Genomic DNA, 19,364 nt, shown 5'->3' with positions numbered 1-19,364 from the left:
GAGAAGAGAGGTGTAGCGTACAGTCCACAGATTAAATTTCTTATTGATTTTATCACGGTCTGGCTTTGGTCAGAAGGTTTTACGACTCCTGGCTCCAAGAAGTCTGGATTTTCGTGACAGCTTAAGTTGTTCAGGGGAACTGGAGAGATAAGCAGGAAAGCTTCAAAGACATTCCTGCCCAAATACGCTCACACACGCACACACACACCCACGAGGCTGTTCCGACAGAAAGAAAATGAACTCATCAAATCCAGAACCAGCACAAAACCAATGTGTTATGTTTTGTAAACTTTGTATCTAATTTCTGACTTTTCTTACCTGTGTAACCTCTCTTATAACCTGTATGCATGTTCCATTTAGGCCTTTGTAAAGCATAAATATTGTAAGGATATGAAAAATTATGTCGATGTACTTTTAAAACCCCCATGTTTGGTACCGATGGGTTTCTGCTGATATTTTGCAGCACATGATGCATAGAGAAAAATCATAACTAGCATTGCCTTATTCTTTAATCCCCTGTATTAAATGCCTGTCCGCATGCTTTGGGCGGACACTCAAATTTGCATACGAGGGACCTTGAGACAAAGAAAGGGTTCGCGCGCAAACTTTCCCCTGAAATCATTGGTCTTAATGCTGTACGGGTCGTCACGTGACCCGCAGGTATAACTCATTCTGCCCTCCCAAACATCTGGGCAGAAAGAGAACGTCCCAAAAGAAGAACATCATTGACGGTGGCCTTCGGGCCACACGTGGCTTCCTAAGCCGCATGGACTTTTTCCCGCCACGTTTTCTTTATTTTCCGGCAAAGTAAATTCAGTTTAAAGTTTGCGATCGTGTTCGTCCGAACTGCATTACAAACTCCACGCATCAAAGGACATCAAGAGTAGTTTTCATCACGACGGAAGAGAGACGCATAAAAGAGACCTCCAGACATGAAAAACCAGGTGATTTTAGTTATGCGATTAGGTTGTGCCCCTTTTATCAAAAAGGTGTTTTTTTATAACCTTGGTGGTCCGTAATGGTGCGTGTGGAACTGAAAGTTTTGTCACTCTTTAATCTGAAATCTATATTTTCTAGCTTTACTATTTCTCTTTGCTGTTACACGTTCTATAGACCCGATATCTCCACGTGGTTTACCTTTGTTTTGTGTTTAATGTATGTTTGTGCGTTTGTTTGTTCGTTACGTCTGACTAGTCAATAAATTCCATTATAATCAAATGAATTGTATTGTTTGCCTCACGAGAAAATGTCACTGAAATACAGATTCCCCTGCCTAGCTATTATAAGTTGTTTAAAACTTTTGAATGATTAATCTACTTCACAAGAAGTAGCAATTAAATTCCCTTTTTTCTAAATGAATAAATTACAGTGTCCGCTCGGAAGAGCGGCGGCTCTGCTTGTGTTCGTTTGGTCAAGTTAACAATAAATTGATCCGGAATATTAATGATTAATAATAATTCGTTATTGTTGATAATTAATATTCATAATCTGGGAATCCGCTCGGTCGCGCGAGCATGATCATTTACAATCATATGTTTGTTTGACCAAACTGACTGAAGCTTAAGCCGGAATATTAATAATTAAGAATAAACCGTTGTTGTTGATTATTAATATTCATAAAATGAGCTAATTTCATGTTACATATATTGGTGGAGAATGCAGGCAGTTTTCCAAACATTTTCTGTGAAACAAACTTTTCAATTCATGGTGATTTATTAAGCGCGCTATAATAGAAAAAAAAGGACCGCGAGAAGCATTTCCTTTTCTTCAAAACTGGAAGGACGAAAAGCCTCCTTCAGCCATTCTGTTCACTAAACACAGCAGAGAGCTGCTCGTGTAGAGTGTAACAATTTAAACTGCAGTTCATATATATTTTAAATCGATTTTGCTGAGACGCACGTTCTGCAAATCATTTAAATATAGTGTGCCTGTCGGAGGAAAAGACACCTCTCTCAGCGCTTGTAAGACAGTTTGGAAACCCCAAACCTGTCCGTTTAAAAGGCCTTTATAGCTAGAAAACCTCTAGACTATTTTCTCCCGTGGTTTCAAACTGTTAGATTAGCTGCCTAACGTTTAACCTCTTTGCTTCGCCGCCGTGCGAAATTAATTTCAGAACTGCTGGACGGTTCTAAATTAATGTATTTCGGGAGCTGCAAGCTTGCCTGTTAACCGCTTTCTGACGAAAGGAATTCTCAGAACCATAAGCGTGTTTTTAAATGGTACCAAAATCTGATATGGATGTGAATTCCCATATTTCAGTTATGTTCGTCCGGACCAAATCTGTGTACAAACGTGCACCGCCTCGAGAGACGTCTCGCATTTTATGTTTGTTTGTCTAATTGTAATGGTCGAATATTATTATCAATGTTACGGCAACATGATATATAATGACCGCTTGTGCGAATCTTAGTGGTTCGCGCTTTGCCTTCGTGAAGTCAGCCGCATACCAAGTTATGACTGAGAACTCCTCCCATTCATAAATCGGCTCTTCGAGCGCTCATTGACTCCTCGTCCACGTAACTCGTGCACGCGCACGCATGCGTGAATGACGGAGTCACCACCCCAAAGCATAAGATCCGCCTTTCAGGAGGCAGAGTTGGTGACGCGGTTTACTTCACAGGGCAAAACCACTCGCTAGCTTCTAACGACTAGCCTTAAAGTAAACTAACCCTTCGCGTCTTAATATTACCAAACTGTTAGCACAAGGCTAACCGGATGCGAAGCGTAACAACTTGCTAGCGGCTAACGCCAGCTAATGCTTAAGCAAACCAACCCTTCACATTTTGTAACGTTAACAAACTTTAGCACAAGGCTAACCGAATGTGAAGTGCAACTCGGAAACATCTCCCCCTGTCTCCTTCTGCTCTCCTCACATCAGTTCCGCCCACCATTGTGTCTCAAGTGGTCTGAAATGGTCAAACAGTTTGGAGTTAATTTGTTTTAATTTCGATTAAGCATTTTATTTTCCCTGTTATCATTTTATCCAAACAATAGTTTAGTTACCTGAGTATAGATTATTGGTCTGTTTTTTATTTCTTTGGTATTATGAATTATTTTGTTGCTTTCAATTTTTTTATTAATTTTCTGCCTTCTGTCTTTTTCATTTTAATACCGTTGTCCAGTTTATTTTGTTATTACTTGATTTTTAATCAAGTTCCCAATAATCTATTCTAAACTTAGGTCATGTTTAATTTTGATTTTGTTGGTTTTGCTATTTGGGGAATAGCCTTTAATCTCTCTATTATTATCATTAATAGGCATAATTTTTCTTCCCTTTTGATTTTTTTTTTCTCCATCTTTTCCTCATGCCTTATTTATTCCCTCACCTCTTAGGTTATAGGGAAAGTATAACTATATTAGGGCAAGTATTAGTCTGAAGCTAAATTCAGAGCTATCAATCTATAGATCCCACATCTGATAAAAACATGTTGGGCTAACCCATTAATGTTTGTAGATGCCCCTGAATACTAAGGCACTCTTTCTACATTTTCTAAGCCGTCTTGTACTGCTTTTACCTATAGGGGATTATTATGATTACTCTTTTAGATTCTTTTATGCCGATTTAATTTTCCTTTAGCCTCCCTCCATCACAGGGTGATAACCTTCTCTATCCATCAGATACTACAGCATACTAAGATTCCTACTCCAACTGGCTCGCCCAGAATAGTAGATCCATAGTACTGCCCGTATCCGGACCCGAGTCCTCTGTGCTTGTGTGGTTAAGCGTACAGGTTATTCAGGTTGCAGATCAAAAGATTGGGTTCATCTGTCTGACATAACTGACCCCTGCTGAAGGAGGCGTTAGATACCTTGGCGTTTTGTCTCTCCGGCTTGTGTGGATCACAGTGGCATCAGCAATCGTACTCCAAGAAGCACCGTCCGTGTCAACTGGCATACGATCAATCTTGGTTAATTACCCTGTCATGATTCCACACACGTGCCCGCCTGAGTGAGATTGGCCACCTCATTCTACAGGCCTAGTGCGGCACCGGAATCATCAGGCAAAACCCAATTTTGAATCATGCCAGGCGGTCAGTGACTTTCTTGAGTGCTACGTATTGTGCTAAAAGCGTACGCTGTGTGAGTTCACAACCGAGTTACATTATAGGCAAGTGATCTGATAGCGACTGCAGTAGGAGTTGGGGAAAGTCTAGCCAGATAGCACGCTCTTGCGACCTTCATCTGATTGCCTTTCACTCACCACCAAGTGTAAATAGCATGTAAAACCTAGTCTAAACTTAGCCCACTACAGGACTATAAAACGAACGTTTTAGACATGCCCATAGGTTTTGCTATTCTCTCTCTCTCTCTTTCTCCCTTGTTTCTCATCCTTGTCTGTCTTTCAGTTTTTTTATTTTTATTCATATTTACTGATATCCATATTAGTATTTTCTTTCATTTTTCTTTCCCTGTACACTCGTTCGTCCGAGCGAGGTGCCTTTTTGTCTAACTTAACGTTAGTATTATTCATTTTTGTTTTTGGGTTACTGTTATTTTTATTTACTTAATTATTTTTATTTACTTTGACCTGCTCAGAGACCACGCTATTGAGAACCACCAGGGTGATTTAAATAATTGATTGATAATTTGCACAGCCTAGCGCATGACTAAAAGCCTTGAGGCCAGTACATAGATATCAACTGTTATCTAGCCACCCAGATTCGACATCCGAATTGTCCGGCCCCCAGTGGATCCTTAGAAGGACCAACGTCTAGCCGGCTCATACCCCCTAGCTGACAATCCTGTCAGACTAATAATATAGCACAATGCTAACATCCACTCGATTTGGCCATGTGGGTCTCTCTCTCCCTTGTGATCTCTGTCTCACCCAACAGACCAGCATGTCAAGTGCGCCCAGCCCGCTGCTCACTGGGACCAACTGGAGGCCTGGTTAAGTGCTTAACCCACAACCTCCTGCCCAACGACGCCATGGAGCTGCAGCGGCCAAGCAGAGAACAGCTGGACGTCTGCATTAATCCGCTGAGGGCGAACGACCTAGCCCAGAGCCATGACAGCCAAGCCCAGACTCAACTCTCCAGGGCCCTGACACACCTCACCCTTGCACCGGCCAGACCCATAGGAAAGGGTCTCAACCAGCTGGAGCATCGAGCCCAGGACGCCTGCAAGACGACGAGGGAAAAGGACGCCGAACTTCTGGAGCAAATGGACGGACTACACGCGCCCCGATGGAGCTACAAGCGGACAACGCACACAAGGAGCGACGAGAGGAGAAAGCCAAAGATGAACTGAGTGTAAAGCTACAAGCTGAAACACTATTGTAAAGAGCAGAACTAAAGACAGTGAAGCTCGGGTCAAAGCCTCTAAAGTCAACAGCTGAGGGCCCAAGCAAAATTCCAACACGGAACCCAACTAAAAGACTTTATGCATGAACTTGACAGAGTCACCCAGAACTGTCACATTCCTACAACCCATGAGACTACCTGAAAAGGGAAGTGCCACAGTCAGCCCCAAAAGCCAAGACTGGATAGACCAGCAGAGGGGGGTGAATCCAACTCATGCTGCCCCGCCAGCCAGCATTCCAGCAACGCCCGTCAGCAACACAGGGCCAGGACTCCCTCCAAAGGGGTCCCCCATGACAGACACCATCTGTCAGCCAAAGACTTGAACCAGCTGGCTAGGGAAATGCCAACTTTCACCCAAACCCTGCTGGAGGTGACGACACGCACCCCTAATTCTAAGACATTGACTTTTACACTTTTACACAGAGGCCAAGTGCCACTCTCTGTGACAAACTGTATCTGCTAAGAATTACTTCGAGCCGTGAGGCAAGAAGTTTCCTGAATCAACAGCGCCGTGCCATCAAAGCAGATTACGAGCCGATGCAAGAGCTCTTACTAGAGTGTTTTACCTGACCCCATGTCAGAGTAAGGACTGATTGTCGCCATGGGTCTCAGAACAGCCAAGAGACCTCACAAGCATACTGCAGTCGACTACACCAACCCTACTTCGAGACAGGAAATGAGCCACGGACGGAGGAGGAGTTCACCTTCCAGATCCTCTCTCACTCAAAAGCCTGCTTTCTGTGGTGAGTCCGCACACGGGCAATGCCCTGCCCCCACGCCCTGACCACCCAACAGCGGCAGAGTTTAGCTCATAAAATCTGTGTAAAACAAAGACTGCTTTGAAAGACTGTCAAACACCTACAAGCTACCCTGTCTCAGAGTCTCATCCGGAGCTGACTTTAAAAGGCACGCTACTGTTTCCCAGCCGCAAGACTTCCAACAGTGAGTTAAAGCCTTTCTCCGCCAGCAGAGGACAGCACCGCCAGGAAGGCGCATGTCCCAACACCAGACAGGATGCTCAGGGACACACTGGGACAAGCCACTCACCACAAGCAGCCCAAAAGGAGCCTAACAGCAACCAAGGAATGACCAACCTGCAGTAGCTAGGAGCTCAAGCAACCAGCATCCAGCTAGTTACACGCCAGAGAAAGCCAAAGGTGAAAACCTGACACCAAACAACGGCACAGTGGCGTCATGAGCAGCAGAACTGCTAAAAGCTTGAAGGGGCCCTACAGGAAGTCAAGCCAGACTCCTTATGACTAGAGGGGGTCCAAAACCATTTACCCCCCTGAACACCTGCTTTTTGCTTCATCCCCGCAGAGTACTGCGAGTCCAACACAAGCTAAAGACTGTGTATCTAACTGCAGCATCACGCTTCCCCCAAGAAGCAGCCAGTGCCACCATGCTTGAAACCTCAGGTACCAGGAAACACTGGTCTGGTTGTCTGTTTACCTCCCGAGCCACAGCTCACCAACCAGCCACACCTGCGTACAAACAACTGCTCAGGCCCCTGCACTTCAACTCTTGGGGAACCTGACCAAAATGGCGTGGCAACAACGCGCTACTTGGCTGTAACCGTGGAGATGAAAGAAAGATGAAAAACGCGTGTCAGCACGGCAGCAGACCTCACAATAATGTCATCTTTCCTGTTTGAGTAACTCAAAGCAAGAGCTCAGAGACTAAAACGAACACTTAATTGCCAACCAGGCAGGCTGATTGTGCAAATCATACAGCCCAACTGAGGTTCAACTCACATACATCGCTCCCATTCAAGTAACTACTGTCCCATGACTGCAGTGCACCCCGTGTACCCGTCGCCAATGGGCACATACCTGCTGCTGAATGGTAAAAATCCGCCGGATATGTTTGAACCTCTTTCGAACTTTGAACCCCTTTAAAATCTGGGCCCAAGTGCGAGAACTTGCTCACAGCCGTCAGGTCAACCCCAACAGACTGTCAGGTCACCGAGGTCGCGGGAAACTGCTGGAACCCGCGAGAACCCAAACTCAACCACATAGAGGGGGTCAAGGTCGCTACTCTGCAGCCTTCAAACCAGCTAGCAACCCCAACGCTTGCTGCCCCAGGCCTCAAAGGGCTTAATGTTGAATAACCGGACTGTGAATGACATTGTACTTGCACTGTGAGCAGACAACCCAGCAGCCATCAGCCTCGCGTGGTGCGACACTCCGCCTGAACACAACCCCAGACCTGTGTTCAACTAACAAGCATACACACCACTGCCCAAATGCTGAACTCTCACACATGACAACTGCCAACAGCATTTGCACATTGAACTTGAATCGGAACGGCGGATGGTTGACCCATCCCGTCCTAACTCTCGCGGCCCCGCCGCATGATGTTTACATCAGAGCTAATAGCCTGATACATCTTCAGGCATATATATAGACACCTTTAACGACCGGTGATAGGCACCCACACTTCTCACAGCCAACAACGATGGCTGTCACCCTCAAGAAGCCCCACTCAGGCCAGACCATGCCAGAGGCCTGCTCTGTCATCATCAAACAAGACTCTGTGGTGCCAGCCTATACAAACAGGTGCTCTATATGGCTCTCCATACGAAAGGCCGAACTCTAAACCATACATTGGGTTTTCTTCCAGCCAACAACAAAAGGCATAAAACTGGGCCTCAACCTGGAAGCCATACCCTAAATTGAACTGTCCTCATGAACAGTATAGGTCTTGTGTAATAGCTGCATGGCAACTGACATAAAAATCCCCAAAAACTACCTACTGGGACGATTGGTCAGCTACGAGTTCCATGACTTTGAACTCTTGGGCCAATTAGTGGCCTCACCCTACATGCAACGACACCAGAGGGGAGCTTAGAAAACACAGACTATACTGTTCCATTCCAGCTCGCCACACTCACGTCTGTCTTACCAGTAAACAAAGAACCGGTAGGCAGAAGTGAGCTCACAGAGGACTAACTCCTTGCCGTGTGCCCAGCCACTCGTCACCCCATCACTAACATGGATGAAGACAGGGCACTTTCCTCAACAGAACAGACATACTGAGGCCACGCAGGATGAGGCCAACCGACAAACGTCAGCACATCCTGTATAACTACCACGGTGCCCTCACTAAAGACTCTTTAGACTGCAAGTCCCACTGACATTCACATGGAAATATCCAACTCCATGCTGGGAAAAGGACATCGGGCTATGCAACAAAACCTGCTCGGCACCCATCTGGCCCGTCCTCAAGCCCAGGGTCGAAGGGTGCCTGACCATAGAAAGCTAAATCAGCAAATGCCATTGTCACGAGGGCCAACGACACCACCGGAACAGGAAGTGCCCAGAATTCAAGGACCAACCATCTCCTCAACGCTTGATGTGGTCCCCGCCTTCTGGACGATACCTGTACATCCAAATGACCAGCATAAGCTAGCTTTCACCTTGAACAACAGACACTAAACGATCATGAGGTGCCCCGTCGGCTAGGCCAACTCACCAGCCGAAAGCAACACCCTCCTGAACAAAGCATATCCCGATGCTTATGTTAGAGGTAACCTCATCTACGTTGATGACATCCTTAATGAAAGTACCACCGTGTCTGGCCACTCAAAGGAGATAGACCATGGCCTACAACAGTTGACTGTGGCTAGCGCAAAGACTACCGCCTAGCAAGGTCTCTGAACTGAGCGGCTCCCTAAGGGGGTGCAACTACTCCAGACACGTCATTAAGAACTGTTCAAAGACTTCTCGACCCGTGACCACCCTGTCAAAAAGGGCTCTCCTTCTGTTTGACGGAAGGTCAACAGCTGGCCACGATTGAAGTGAGACAACGTCTGGGCATATGCAAGTAAGACACTCCTTGCGCCAGAAGGCAAATACTAAGACTGTGTAACAACATCGCTCTGCACGGTGGGTGCCATTTCAACAGCTATTCTCCAACTTCTTTGGAGCACTAAAACCATCATAGACACCTGCCACCAACCTGTCATGTTACTGAACAGTCAGCACATCCGGGATGGCATAAAGACTAACGCCAGTACGGCCATGCGGCCGATGGCCCCCTAGGGCCACTGTATTGACACTTGTTACACCTTAAGCCACAAATCCACGCTGGGTAACAGCATAGCTGTTTACCAAGACTGTACAACTGACAGACAATTTGCAACGCTGTAGAGGAGGAACCCCAGCCACCTCTGCCAACCTGTCATTCAAGAACTCCCAAGTACTGGGATGAGAATGCGTGCCAAGGTATGCCCACAACCTGTGTCGATGGATGCTCCCACAACCACCGCAGTATGCAGAAATGGCAGCCACCATTGTAACCCTTCAAAGCACAGCAGCCCATGACATCAGAGTGCACTTAGCTGCAGACTCCAACTTGCTAGACTCTGTTTCACGTTCCACCTCCCAGGGGGGGAAACAAAAGGCTTCAGAACTGCCCACCACAAGCCCGTGAAACGTCAACACTTTTTCTTCTTCCCAAGTAGGCGACCACAACACTGACAACCACATCATGGTCGTCTACAGAAGAAGATAAGAACAATTCAAACTTTCAGGCACTGACAAGGACCTGAATGACTGGACCGATGCCCTTACCAAGAAGGTGCATCACACGGTGGACCATGGTCACCACCCAACCAAAACCCCGAGATCTGGCAGCTGTAACCGGCAGCCAACAACCCTGCCTAGCCTAGCTGCCACATTCAATCTCACCAGCCCGACAAATGTCGACAAACGACATTGCGACCACATAGGCGTCTGACACCTCACGTCAGACCAGGTTTATTTTTACCTTTACTTTGTCTCCTGTTGTTTTTTGTTTCCACCACTCACCCCACCTACCACCCGATCCTTCTGTCTGACCTCAGCTTCAACACAGATGTCACTCAACACCTCCTACATCTTAAAAAAACAAGTGTGTGTGAATCCTTTTTGAGTTGTCCCTGAAGACCCCACGACACCACAGTTCGTGCTGCCTCAGAGCCAGAGGGGGGTAATGCTAATGTACTGACCCTGCACACAGCAAAACATGCCCAGGGCGCTGATTCACCGAGCACCACAGCAACACAGAGAAACCATCCTCTCATGATCAGACAACCAGATGGATCAGGCGGGACACTTCCATGGGCTCACAAGGAGCAACAATTTTTTTTTGTGTGTTTTTCTCTCCTTCGCTTTCTCTTCCCCTTGAACTCATATGCCAGTACACCAATTGGGTAGAGTGTCTCTCAGCACCGACGACACAGCCCAGACCATGGCATATCTTCTGATGATGTAAACAACTTGGACAGAGGCACCCACCCTGCACTACCAACATCACACAGGAAGGGCAAAGACTCCTGGTTGTATACGCTCAGCTGCAAAGCAGCCAACCCTCAAACCTACGTATCACAACCAGAGTAACAAACACTGGGCCACAAGCCAGGAAAGGGGGTAGAGACCCTGCAACCGGTGTCACAGTGGAATGCCCAGCCAAGCACAGTCATCACAGACACCACCTCCTCTCTCCCCTGTTCCCTCTCTCTCTCTCTTCCTTTCCTACACAGGATACAGCCACGATCCTGTATCTCAGTCTCACCAGAAGACCACTGCAACCTAACAACTATACTCCTCTATCACTCATCTCTGGAAAACTGCGGAACAACTACCACCCCGTGCCTCCCGACAACAGGGAAGCACACATTAACAAGGGCCTCGCCATTCAATAAGATGCAAGCACCAGTGGACAAGTGCACCCCTGACCTCCCCCTCAAAGCTTTCCCGCGTGAAACCAGGAAAGGGGGAAAGAGCATGAAGAAGCTAAGTCAAAACTGCTTGAGTCTAAGCCACGACTCGTCGACCCAGCAACGGAGGTCGAAGGAAACTCACCTCCAACCCATCCTGTACGTCAAGTTAGATTTCAACCAACAAGGTTTTCTCCGAACCTTCTTCGTTGCAAAGGGGGGATATATGTAGCGTACAGTCCACAGATTAAATTTCTTATTGATTTTATCACGGTCTGGCTTTGGTCAGAAGGTTTTACGACTCCTGGCTCCAAGAAGTCTGGATTTTCGTGACAGCTTAAGTTGTTCAGGGGAACTGGAGAGATAAGCAGGAAAGCTTCAAAGACATTCCTGCCCAAATACGCTCACACACGCACACACACACCCACGAGGCTGTTCCGACAGAAAGAAAATGAACTCATCAAATCCAGAACCAGCACAAAACCAATGTGTTATGTTTTGTAAACTTTGTATCTAATTTCTGACTTTTCTTACCTGTGTAACCTCTCTTATAACCTGTATGCATGTTCCATTTAGGCCTTTGTAAAGCATAAATATTGTAAGGATATGAAAAATTATGTCGATGTACTTTTAAAACCCCCATGTTTGGTACCGATGGGTTTCTGCTGATATTTTGCAGCACATGATGCATAGAGAAAAATCATAACTAGCATTGCCTTATTCTTTAATCCCCTGTATTAAATGCCTGTCCGCATGCTTTGGGCGGACACTCAAATTTGCATACGAGGGACCTTGAGACAAAGAAAGGGTTCGCGCGCAAACTTTCCCCTGAAATCATTGGTCTTAATGCTGTACGGGTCGTCACGTGACCCGCAGGTATAACTCATTCTGCCCTCCCAAACATCTGGGCAGAAAGAGAACGTCCCAAAAGAAGAACATCATTGACGGTGGCCTTCGGGCCACACGTGGCTTCCTAAGCCGCATGGACTTTTTCCCGCCACGTTTTCTTTATTTTCCGGCAAAGTAAATTCAGTTTAAAGTTTGCGATCGTGTTCGTCCGAACTGCATTACAAACTCCACGCATCAAAGGACATCAAGAGTAGTTTTCATCACGACGGAAGAGAGACGCATAAAAGAGACCTCCAGACATGAAAAACCAGGTGATTTTAGTTATGCGATTAGGTTGTGCCCCTTTTATCAAAAAGGTGTTTTTTTATAACCTTGGTGGTCCGTAATGGTGCGTGTGGAACTGAAAGTTTTGTCACTCTTTAATCTGAAATCTATATTTTCTAGCTTTACTATTTCTCTTTGCTGTTACACGTTCTATAGACCCGATATCTCCACGTGGTTTACCTTTGTTTTGTGTTTAATGTATGTTTGTGCGTTTGTTTGTTCGTTACGTCTGACTAGTCAATAAATTCCATTATAATCAAATGAATTGTATTGTTTGCCTCACGAGAAAATGTCACTGAAATACAGATTCCCCTGCCTAGCTATTATAAGTTGTTTAAAACTTTTGAATGATTAATCTACTTCACAAGAAGTAGCAATTAAATTCCCTTTTTTCTAAATGAATAAATTACAGTGTCCGCTCGGAAGAGCGGCGGCTCTGCTTGTGTTCGTTTGGTCAAGTTAACAATAAATTGATCCGGAATATTAATGATTAATAATAATTCGTTATTGTTGATAATTAATATTCATAATCTGGGAATCCGCTCGGTCGCGCGAGCATGATCATTTACAATCATATGTTTGTTTGACCAAACTGACTGAAGCTTAAGCCGGAATATTAATAATTAAGAATAAACCGTTGTTGTTGATTATTAATATTCATAAAATGAGCTAATTTCATGTTACAGAGGGAAGAGAAGAGAAGAGAAGAGAGGAGACAAGGCAATGCAAAGCAAGGGTAGGAAAGGAGAGGGAAAGGCAAGGCGATGTGAGGAGAAGAGAGGGAAGGGAGAAGAAAGGGAAGGGAAGAGAAAGGTGAGGCGAGGTGAGGAGAGAAGAGAAGAGAAGAGAAGAGAAGAGAAGAGAAGAGAAGAGAAGAGAAGAGAAGACAAGAGAAGAGAGGCAATGCAAGGCAAGGCGATGCAAGGCAAGGCAAGGCAAGGGTAGGAAAGAAGAGGGAAAGGCAAGGCGATGTGAGGAGAAGAGAGGGAAGGGAGAAGAAAGGGAAGGGAAGGGAAGGGAAGGGAAGGGAAGAGAAAGGTGAGGTGAGGCGAGGTGAGAAGAGAAGAGAAGAGAAGAGAATACAAGAGAAGAGAAGAGAAGGAGGAGAGGCAATGCAAGGCAAGGCAAGGCGATGCAAGGCAAGGGTAGGAAAGAAGAGGGAAAGGCAAGGCGATGTGAGGAGAGTAGAGGCAAGCCTAGCCAAAGACTAAGAAAGGTAAGGCAATGCTAGGCAATGCTAGGCCAGGCTTGGCAAGGCAAGGCAAGGCAAGAAAAGGCAAGGAGATGTGAGGAGAGTAGAGGCGAGGCGAGCCTAGCTGAAGGAAAGGCAAGGCAAGTAAAGAACAAAAAGGTAAGACAAGGAAATAAAGGCGAGGGGAGGGGAGGAGAGGAGAGGCGAGGTGAAGCGAGGCAAGGCAAGGCAAGGCAAGAAAAGCAAAAGCCTAATCAGGCAAGTAAGCAGCATCAAAAGTTTAGAGAATGGAAGATGGAGGACAGGAAAAGCTAAATGACATGAACGGGTACAGAAAAGGAAAAGAGCAAAAAGAACGAATAAAAGATGGAATAAAAAAAAGTGCATATATGGGGAAATAAGGCAGAGGACCTGCAGGAGTTTCCAGCGCATGTTGAGGTTGTCCAGCTGACGGTTAGTGGTGGAGGACAGCTGGACATCCAGTGGGGTAAGCTGAGCGGCCAGATCATTCACAGCTCCAACATCCTTCTTCAGAGGAGACACTTCCTCCCGAAACGCCTGAACACACACACACACACATACACACACACACACACACACACACACACACACACACACACATACACACACACACACACACACACACACACACACACACGCACGCATGCATTAGCATCTTTATCTCTGCATATCGCCCCAACACAAAGCTGAATAAATGATAAGCAGGCGTGTTTGGAAATGACTCACAGCACACGTGTGAGAATGACACTGTGGGATAAAACTGTAAAAATAGCTTCAGGCAGGAAAATGATTAACTACAATAATCCTTAAAAGAGCCGGTGACTTGATTCACCCTCTCCAATGTTCATCCAACACCCAATAAATGATGCTTCCTTTACGTTACACAGTGTTTTGCTGACTTGTCTATTTGCATTATCACCATTTTTTTGTAAGAATGTAGAAATCCAGAGATATAATGAATTTTAACCAGTGAGACGGAGCATGTGTCTGTTCATGCCAGAGACATAATGGTAAACACATCCATCAAGGGCATGTTTACATTGAAAAACAATACAAAAGTAGAGCGCTGAAAATGTATTCGGTGTGAAAAACCCCTAATGGACCACTTTCATATTCTCCGCAGCAGAAGTGGTCATAGTTGGTAAACTCAGAGCGTAGTGAATAGGAGAGGTCAACAAATCCTTATTTACAATCCTAATAGCCGCAATGATGAGATAATTACTCTAGGATGGTGTGATCAAGACTTTCAGAAAGAGGAAAACAATAGTGTGAGACTGATAACGGCAGCCGGAAGAGAGAACCATGTCAGATTTACTGTCCTGCACACCATACACACTGCATTACACACACCAAACACAAGCGCTCATTCGTCTTCTATGTAATTTAATGTAAAGATGATCTAATACAGGGGTTCCCAAACTTTTCAGCCCACGACCCCAAAAATAATCATATCAGTGGCTCGCGACCCCCATTTTTCAAGGTGGTTGTACTGTAAATATGTAAACGTTGCAGACACAACTATAGGCAAATATAAACATGAGCTTATTGACAACACAAAAATGCAACAGTCTATTAGCCATATAATGTTTTTTAAAGTCATTTATGGATTTAATTACATTTTGCTTTTAAAATTAAAGGCTGAGTGCTGATTGTTATTTTTATATACTATATTCTGTCGATTATGAATAAAATATGGTAATTCTAATAGTTTAATAAAATTTATTTGAGTTTTGGATATCACCAAGCGACCCCTTGTCAATGTCCCGCGACCCCCTAGGGGGTCCCGACCCCCACTTTGAGAACCACTGATCTAATACACACATAAATAGACATTTTTATAAGTTTTAATTTTGTATCTAAATATTAAAAACTTTCAAGGATTTAAGTTACTAATAATCGATAAACGCTTACCGTGGTTTTATCGATGTGGTCCTGTAGAGAGTCTATGAGCAGGTCTCCCACTGGCTGCCATCCCGCCTTCAGCTCCTCGGCCTGGGCCAGACGCAGGTCCAGCTGGTCCATGGAGCTCTGGAGGTCCTGCAGTTTGTCTAGCGCCCGCTCTACCTGCTCCTGCCAGGTCCCCGCGTGTCCCGTGAGCCGGTCCCAGCGCTCACACACCTCCGCCGTCTGCTTGCGGATCGCCTTCGCCACCCGCTGGGCCTTCTCCTCCGGGGTCAACTCTAGCAAAACACACACAGGGAAAGACCTCAGTGACGTTCATTTGGCTGAGTCTGAGGCCTCGTTTACACTAGTGCATTTTAGTTTTAAAACGGCGTTTTGGATCAAAACGACCACACTAGCATTTCTAAACATATCTCCATCCACACTACGCCACCAAAAACGTATATCACGTGACCATTCGCGCACTCTGGGCATGCGCGTTCTAGTATAAACAGGAAGCATGCGTCTCGCTCGGCATTTGGTTATTGTTAGTCAACAAACGCCGGTTGAACAATGAACGCGATGGCAAAGAAAGCAAGAGAGGTATTTTTGTGGACAGACGACGAGGTTGAAACGTTACTAAACGTAACAAATGAATAACTGCACAATGGAGCGTAAAACAGACAATAGTGCAAACAACGCTTCCATTTCTGTGTCCATGTTGTTGTTTACAGTGAAGGCTGGTCTGCTGTCTTCCGGTAGCGTTAAAGCCATGTGTTATAGTCATGTGATAGGGGCTTCACCAATAGGGGAAGGATACGCAATGACACAAAAGCCCCAATCAGCTAGCGAATCTCAGCAGCCCCGCCTCCGTTTTCAGATGTCTCCGTTTTCCCTCATCCACACTGAGACGCAGCAGCAGCGCTTCAGAATGAAAACAGCCTCTCCATCGTTTCCAAAACGCTCCGTTTTCAGCGCTCGAAAACTCCGGCGTAGTGTGGACGGATGGCGTAACCGTAGCAAAACTTATGCGTTTTCAAACTAAAATGCATTAGTGTAAACGGGGCCTGAGTCAACTTTTCAGGCTTCTAAAAAATAAATAAAAAACAACACCAGAATAACGTAAACAGCCTGTTTTTATCTCCTATTTATCAACACGACCACAATTTGACTTTCAGCTTTTCCACTTCACAAGCGTCCGTGTTGATCAGATGAGCCCGGCGCAGGTCACTTCAGAGTGTGTTTACTGAAGAGTCCACTCGACTAATGAGCTGAAGAGAGAGAGAGACGGCACACAGATGTTTGGTCAATTTAGGGAAAGCCTCGGGCATGACTGCAGGCAGCTCCGCAGCATTACCATCTGCCTTCTCTCAGGCTTTCAGAGGACACTTCAGCTAATGTCAGCGCCGCAAACGGCACCAATGATTTCTCCATTTGTCTGAACGCTCACCTCTATGCTTCATCTTTATATTTCTGCTTCAGCCAAGCGAGAATCAATTTACAATTCAAATGCGCTCAAGCGTTTCTGGAGGAGTCTGAAATTCAATTAAGATCCAGCGGTTGAACGTGGAAATGGAAGTGACGCTTCCTCTCGCACCGGCTTGTTTACGCTCGCTCGATGACAGAACAGACGGAGTTACACATTTAAAACACACAGCTGAACTGGAGAACATGAGTTTGTGCGAGTGTTTGATTGCATCTCTGTAAGCGGTGTGTGTGTGTGTATGTGTGTGTGTGTGTGTGTGTTTGTGTGTGTGTGTGAGTGTGAGCATTTGTGTGTGTGTGTGTGTGCAGTATATGTGTGTTTCTTTGTGAGTATGCGAGTGTGTGTATGTGTGTGTGTGTGTGTGACTTTGTGTGTGTATGCGTTTATATGTGTGTATGGGTGTGTGTGCTTGTGTATGCATATGTGTGTGTATATATGTGAGTGCGTGCATTTGTGTATGTGTGTGTGTGTGTGTGTGTTTGTGTGTGTGTGTGTGTTTGTGTGTGTATGTGTGTGTGTGTGTGTGTGTGTGTGTGTGTGTGTGTTTGTGTGTGTGTGTGTGCAATCCGTACATTTGTGTGTGTGTATTTGCACGTGTGTGTGTGCGTGTTTGAGTTTGTGTTCATGGATGTATGCTTGTGTGTGTTTATGTGCATGTGTTTGTGCTTGTGTGTATTTCTGCGTGCATGTGTGTGAGTGTGCATTTGTGTGCATGTTTCTTTGTGTGTATGCTGGTGTGTGCGTGTTTGTGTATGTATGTGTGTGTGTGTGTTTATGTATGTGTGTGTTTGTGCGCTTGTGTGTATTTCAATGTGCATTTTTGTGTGTGCGTGTGTGTTTGTTTGCATTTGTGTGTTTCTTTGTGTGTATGCAGGTGTGTGCGTGTTTGTGTATGTATGTATGTATGTGTGTGTGTGTGTGTGGGGGGGGGGGGGGGGGTGTTTGTTTATGTGATTCTGTGTGTTTTGGTGTGTGTGTATGTAGGAGTGCGTGCATTTGTGTGAGTGTGTGTGTGTGTGTGTGTGTGTGTGTGTGTGTGTGTGTGTTAGTGTGTGTGAGTGTGTGCATTTGTGTGTGTGTGTTTGCATGTGTGTTTGTGTGCATGCTTGTGTGTGGGTTTGTGTGTTTCTATGTGTGTGTGTGTGTGTGTGTGTTTATGTATGTATGTGTGTGTGTATATGTGTGTGTATGTTTGTGTGTGCGTGTGTGTGTGTGTGTGTGTGTATGTTTGTGTGTGCGTGTGTTTGTGTGTGTGTGTGTGTGGGGGTGTTTGTATATGTGTTTCTGTGTGTTTGGGTGTGTGTGTATGTAGGAGTGCGTGCATTTGTGTGTGTGTGTGTGTGTTAGTGTGTGCATTTGTGTGTGTGTGTTTGCATGTGTGTTTGTGTGCATGCTTGTGCGTTTCTATGTGTGTGTGTGTGTGTGTGTGTGTGTGTGTGTATAAGTATGTGTGTGTGTGTGTGTATGTATGCATTTCTATGTGTATAAGTGGGTTTGTGTATGTGTTTGTGTGTGTATGCATGTGTTTGTGTGCATGGGTGTACACTTGTGTGCATGTTTGTGTGTCTGTATGTGTTTTTGTGTGTGTCTGTGTGTAGTTTGTGTGCATGAGTGTGTGTGTGTGTTTCTTTGATGAAGGGGGATCAGGGGAGGAATGGAGACCACTGGTAAGACCACTGGTAAACTGTGAATGTGGGAATGTTTGATTGCAGTCAGTGTTCAGAGACGGAGAGATCAGAACACACTGCCCTGCTGAGCCCAGAGCAAATCAAGAGGAGCAAATCTGACTGTAAAAGGTCTGCAAATCTGGAATATTAAAGTACACAGGAAATCCAAATCTAGCCATATTGCTCATGTTAGCTGACAGTGCTAGTTCTGTGCTCAACAGTTCATCTGTGCGTGTCACTAAGAACAAAATAATAGTTTGTCCTTGTAATCTTTATTTGAAATCTGACAATGCACTTCCTGTCTGTGTTCAGTTAAATCCTCAGATTAGGTCTGTCTGAGGTAGTGGGCGGAGCTAACACACTTAACCACGCCCCTCCAGCTGTCAGTTTTGACAAGAAACAGAAATGGTGAGGGGGAGGAGTCTGTTAGGCTGTAACAACTCTCCTCAAACCCTTTCCCCCATCTTTCTGAATGACACGCCTACTTTACTACATCCAATCAGCTCGCAGTAGAACAAAACAAGCCACGCCCATTGTTTACTCATTTAATATTCTGTTTCTCTGCATCACAATACAAACACAACAAATACGGTCTCAGCTTCCAGTTCATGCAGACTTTAAATCTATAACCTAAAAGACACAGTCATGTGGAATTTGCACCCTCAGAAAGACACATCACACACACACACACACACACACACTCACACACTATCAGACTATCTACAGCTCTAGCTCTATCTGATAAGTGGTCTGTGATGTTAGTGGTGAATCAGCTGTAGCAGCGGGGGTCCCAGTGGAAGTGTCCGGACAGTGCTGGAACTTTCCAGACATCAGATCCTGCAGTTAAGAGTGTGTCGACAGGAGACGTCCGACTTATCACACACACACACACACACACACACACACACACACACACTCACATCAAAGAGCAGCCCCAGAG

General features: G+C 45.5%; 1 protein-coding gene and 1 long non-coding RNA gene across 22 annotated transcripts in view; one reads left to right on the top strand and one right to left on the bottom strand.

The window, feature by feature from the left end:
- utrn (utrophin) overlaps nucleotides 1-19,364 on the bottom strand; it is a 315,686-nt gene that overhangs the window by 96,263 nt on the left and 200,059 nt on the right. For all 21 annotated transcript variants that reach the window (XR_015522994.1, XM_087306271.1, XM_087306280.1 and 18 more), the window contains 2 exons: nucleotides 15,302-15,570; nucleotides 13,781-13,927 (listed from right to left, as the gene is read on the bottom strand). Coding sequence is in view for 20 of the 21 variants with exons in the window: in XM_087306271.1 (XP_087162397.1) it covers nucleotides 13,781-13,927; nucleotides 15,302-15,570 (416 nt within the window). In the remaining variant the exon portion in view is untranslated. The remainder of the gene's footprint in view (nucleotides 1-13,780; nucleotides 13,928-15,301; nucleotides 15,571-19,364) is intronic.
- LOC147838129 (uncharacterized) lies at nucleotides 691-12,438 on the top strand. Its single transcript, XR_015523019.1, has 2 exons — nucleotides 691-944; nucleotides 4,836-12,438. It is a non-coding gene; the product is annotated as an uncharacterized LOC147838129 (long non-coding RNA).

Source organism: Danio rerio, chromosome 23 (genome assembly GCF_052040795.2).
Source record: "Danio rerio strain M-AB ecotype USA chromosome 23, GRCz13ab, whole genome shotgun sequence".
Lineage (NCBI taxonomy): Eukaryota > Metazoa > Chordata > Actinopteri > Cypriniformes > Danionidae > Danio > Danio rerio.
Note: the sequence above shows the minus strand (reverse complement) of the source record. Positions and strands in the feature narration are given on the sequence as shown.